The sequence below is a fragment of the Lactuca serriola genome, chromosome 3 (assembly GCF_051521515.1).
Source record: "Lactuca serriola cultivar US96UC23 chromosome 3, Lser_US96UC23_V15, whole genome shotgun sequence".
In the NCBI taxonomy this organism is placed as follows: domain Eukaryota; kingdom Viridiplantae; phylum Streptophyta; class Magnoliopsida; order Asterales; family Asteraceae; genus Lactuca; species Lactuca serriola.
Window position 1 is genome coordinate 49,588,892 of NC_136410.1, and position 4,224 is coordinate 49,593,115.

Below are 4,224 nucleotides of genomic sequence, written 5' to 3' on the forward strand. Positions count from 1 at the left end.
CCATTAACATTTTGAAAACTCCCAAGTATAGCTAGATTTGAAAACAGTGCTTTTCATTTGTAAATTTCAAAAGGGTTCTGTCATAGTAATTTGATATTGAAGTTATTTCATTCCATTTCAAAGGAGAATTACCTTTGGGATCAACAATTGAACTCACAAATTCCATGTAAAATATCACAAACACCATTTCAATATTACAAACGCCAAGTAAACATTAGAAACATACCAAGGATCAAAATATAGACATCTGACACCATTTGACCTAATCACTTGATCAAACTCTTAAATTGGTAACTAAACGTCAATTCTAAAATATTTTGTCAAAACAAGACAAAACTAGTTTGGGCTAAATTACACTTTTAGTCCATAAACACTAAAATATTAACTTAATCATTAATTAAACCTTCTAACAACTTGAAACTTTTAGTTTAATAAATTTGATATTTTAAATGTTTAATTTAATTTATTATTTGTAAACTTTTTGAAAATGTGTTCCAAGGTCCATTGTGTGATTGTGACCCGACCGACTCGCACCAAAAATACAAAACGGTTTTTGTTTGACAAACGCTCTTTTTACCCGATATCAAACACCCCCAGGCCCCAAAAACACCAAGTCAGAAACTGCGTAAGCTAGGGTCGTCCCTCTAATTTCATATCCAAATTCATGTTGTAAAGGAAATATAGATATCCATGGAAGTTCAGTCGAGTTCTAAGATCTCTACTCCAAGCTCCAAACTTTCATCAAAACGGTTTTTGTTTGACAAACGCTACGGCTATGTGTAATTATTTGTCTCTCTATCATATATTTACTTTTTCGATTCTTCATTTATACCAATGCAAGTAGCTATAATTTACTTATTTTATTGCAGATATGATGAATGGAGAGAACCTTCGGAAGTTGCACTTGCGTATGGCCGCGGAATGTAATTTCTTTTTTCTCGTTCTTGTTATGCAATTCGTTTCTTACTAATTGAGTAATTGTTTACGCTGACGTTTATAAAACGTAGCCTACATTTTGACAAAAAAAATCGAACAAACTGCCTTTTACGCTTGATAATTGATTAGGTTTTTCTAGAACGTTCAGGGTTTTGATAACTAGGTTTCGATGTATAGTGAGTTCTCAACAACGTAGTATTGGGTTGCTTAAAAGTGGAAATTCATACCAGTTGGATTAGGTTTTGCTACCTTGCTTCCTAACCACGATCACAGGGTTCGATTTGCAGAAGCCAGACAGGTTACATGTGGAATTTAGAATCAATTAGAATTATTTGTTTTTGGAGAAGAAATGGATTACTTATATGACATCTATAGAATTACTAAAACTAAAAGAAAATTGGTGCATACCAAGTACCAAGTAACAGAGTTTGTGTAAATTTGTATTTTAGGGTACTAAATTTGGCATTCATAAGCGAGTTTGAGTTCTTTGATTCATTTACATGTAGGGATTGTCAAGAAAATCATCTTTTGTTGCTTATAAAATGGAAGTATGGCATGATAATATGCTGATATTAAATTTTCTTTTCCTGTCTGAAGGTTTTGCATTGTGCCTCTTGGGAAGGCTTTGCTTACAATGGTTTCTGAATCGGTATGATTGTCTTTCCTTATATATGCTTAGTGCATGTATATTCCTTGCTTTTGTTTAATCAAATTCAAATTAACTTCTAGTTGGATCTTCCTAATTATATATTTTTTAGTCATTTTATCCAAAACCAAATGAATTACATGTGATATTGTGTATAACTTGTATGAATTTTAAGGCAAAGGTTCATTTTGGATTTTCGTAATTGGGTTATCTAGTATATATTATTAGCTTCATTCGCATTCAAATAATTGGATGTGTATGCTTTCGATTTAAACAAATAGATGTAAAACATATTCAATCTGATGATCTATAAGCAATGGATGAATCTACATAAGTAAACAATCTTTTCATTTATGAAGGTCCCTATTTGATCTTTGAAAGGCAATATATATATATATATATATATATATATATATATATATATATATATATATATATATATATATATATATATATATATATATATATATATGATTCATTTGTGTTGTATCAAGGTATAAAACTCAATGCATTCATCAATGTCCTTTCTCTTTATCTCATTGCACTAACTGTTGGTAAATGCATAAAAATTCTTCAATATAGTAGTGTGTGTGTGTATATATATATATATATATATATATATATATATATATATATATATATATATATATATATAGGGAGTGGTTCAAATGAGAACCAAAAAAGGTTAAGAGCCGTAAGAACCCTAAACCCTTTATAAACATCTAAAATTAGAGGTTCTTATGGTTCTTAACCTTTTTTGGTTCTCATTTGAACCTTTACCTATATATATATATATATATATATATATATATATATATATATATATATATCATGCTTTCATTTCTTCCTATTAAAGCTATCTACTTTAAAAAATCTATCCAGTTATAGCAATATCATCCGGATGCAAAGCTAGTTTAACTGCAATAATTTAATAGATTTTTCAAAGTATAATGTCATACGAAAACAGCTATAAATTGGATACATTTATCAAAGTGCAATGCCTTAATAAGAAAAAAAACTTGAAATGCAACAGAAAGTAGAATGCTGTAGTAGAAAGAGATGAAAGTAGAACGCTATAATAGACAAGTGAATGAAAATACGTTGCCATTTCTTGCATTTAGTGCACTATTGACTGGCAAATAAAATGTTTTGTATATGAATCTTTTTTTTTTTAAATTTAGTTTTTATGAATTTTTAGTCACATTTTTGAAGTTCGTGAAAGGTTTAACTATATATGTTATTTTGACAAACACGATATTAAAGTTGAAAGACTCAGAGATTTTGAGTAATAGAACTTCCAGTTGCATGTTTTTATATTTTCAAAGTATGAGTCTATACTTTGTGCTACACATCCAGTAAGTCGAGTATCCTTGAAGGGGCCGGGGGTAAAAAGGGAATTCAACAAATAAGGAGCATCTTTGAGTGGAAGGGCTTTTTATGCATTTTACATTATCTGGTCAGTAGTTTGTTATGGCTTATGAGTATGACTTATGACAGAATATTATAACTTTATGAGAGGGTAGTGGGAAAGAGAGTAGACTCTGGTAAAGCATTAGGGTTTTTCTTTGTTGTTTTGAATATGATTAATCAATTCAATGAAGCTTTATTTATTTGTGAAAAATCTGGCAAAAGTAAGGATTTTGTTTGTGTGGGATTGACTTAATGATATGAGTATGACCAACCATATTTACATTTTTCCTTGCAACTTGATGATTGATTCGGTCCCCTCCATATCCATTCACCCTTTTTATTAAGACAACAACAAAAAAAAAATCCACCCTATTCAGCCCCAAACAATTCCCATATATCTCTAATACCCTTCCATTGTTTTTTATTATCATTTTGTATTTGTATTCAAAGTTTTTCTTTCATTACCATCACTATTTTAGCATAATAAGTTGTTATTATTATTTAAATGTTTATCCATAAACCAAATACAAAATTACAAATAGTTTGTCATCATAATTGTTATATTTCTTTTATAAATAATTTTTTTTATCGTATCAGTAAGCATCTTATGCTAAACGTTTCACACTAACAAAAGTATCATTTCATTTGATGATAAATATAGTTGGATTTCAAAATACGTTGATGGTTAAGTTGCTCATGTATGATATGTATAATTATTTTGTTTTTGAAAAAGAAAAGCAATTGATTTTTGATAAATGTGTGGTAGCAGATTGTTTATATAACACGTTATGTTATGTTGTAGTTTTATGAGTGCACATCAAATGCAGTAAATTTCAACGTATGCCTCTCTACCTATCAATAAGTTTTTTGCTGTTTTCTGTATGTATAGGTGAACCTTGCAGCAAGCCGAACAATCCAAGTTGTTGAAAGACCAGATCAGCTTTCTCCTCAATCATTGCAAGCTAAGCTCAACAACAATATCATGTTTCCTATAAAGAATATATTTCGGCCCAAACACATTTCAATTTCACCCTTGCATGTAACAAGTGCCTCTTCACATTCCCATGCCAATAGCCACGAATAATGTGCTCGCCCACATAAAATCCATGAATTGTTTTGGTGTAACAAATTGAGAACATGTTGATTGTTTTTTTGTATTAGCCAAAAACCTTTTGACATATATCTATTTAAATGTCTTTACATTTATGGAAATCTTAGATGTTTCGATGCAA

The 4,224-nt window shown here is 29.7% G+C and overlaps 1 protein-coding gene across 1 annotated transcript; it reads left to right on the forward strand.

Moving 5' to 3' along the window:
- The first annotated feature begins 579 nt into the window (after positions 1-579).
- Positions 580-4,224, forward strand: LOC145092224 (uncharacterized). Its single transcript, XM_079030156.1, has 4 exons — positions 580-779; positions 870-923; positions 1,534-1,585; positions 3,882-4,224. The coding sequence occupies exons 1-4, from the start codon at positions 691-693 to the stop codon at positions 4,074-4,076; spliced, it is 390 nt and encodes a 129-aa protein (XP_078886282.1). The 5' UTR covers positions 580-690; the 3' UTR covers positions 4,077-4,224.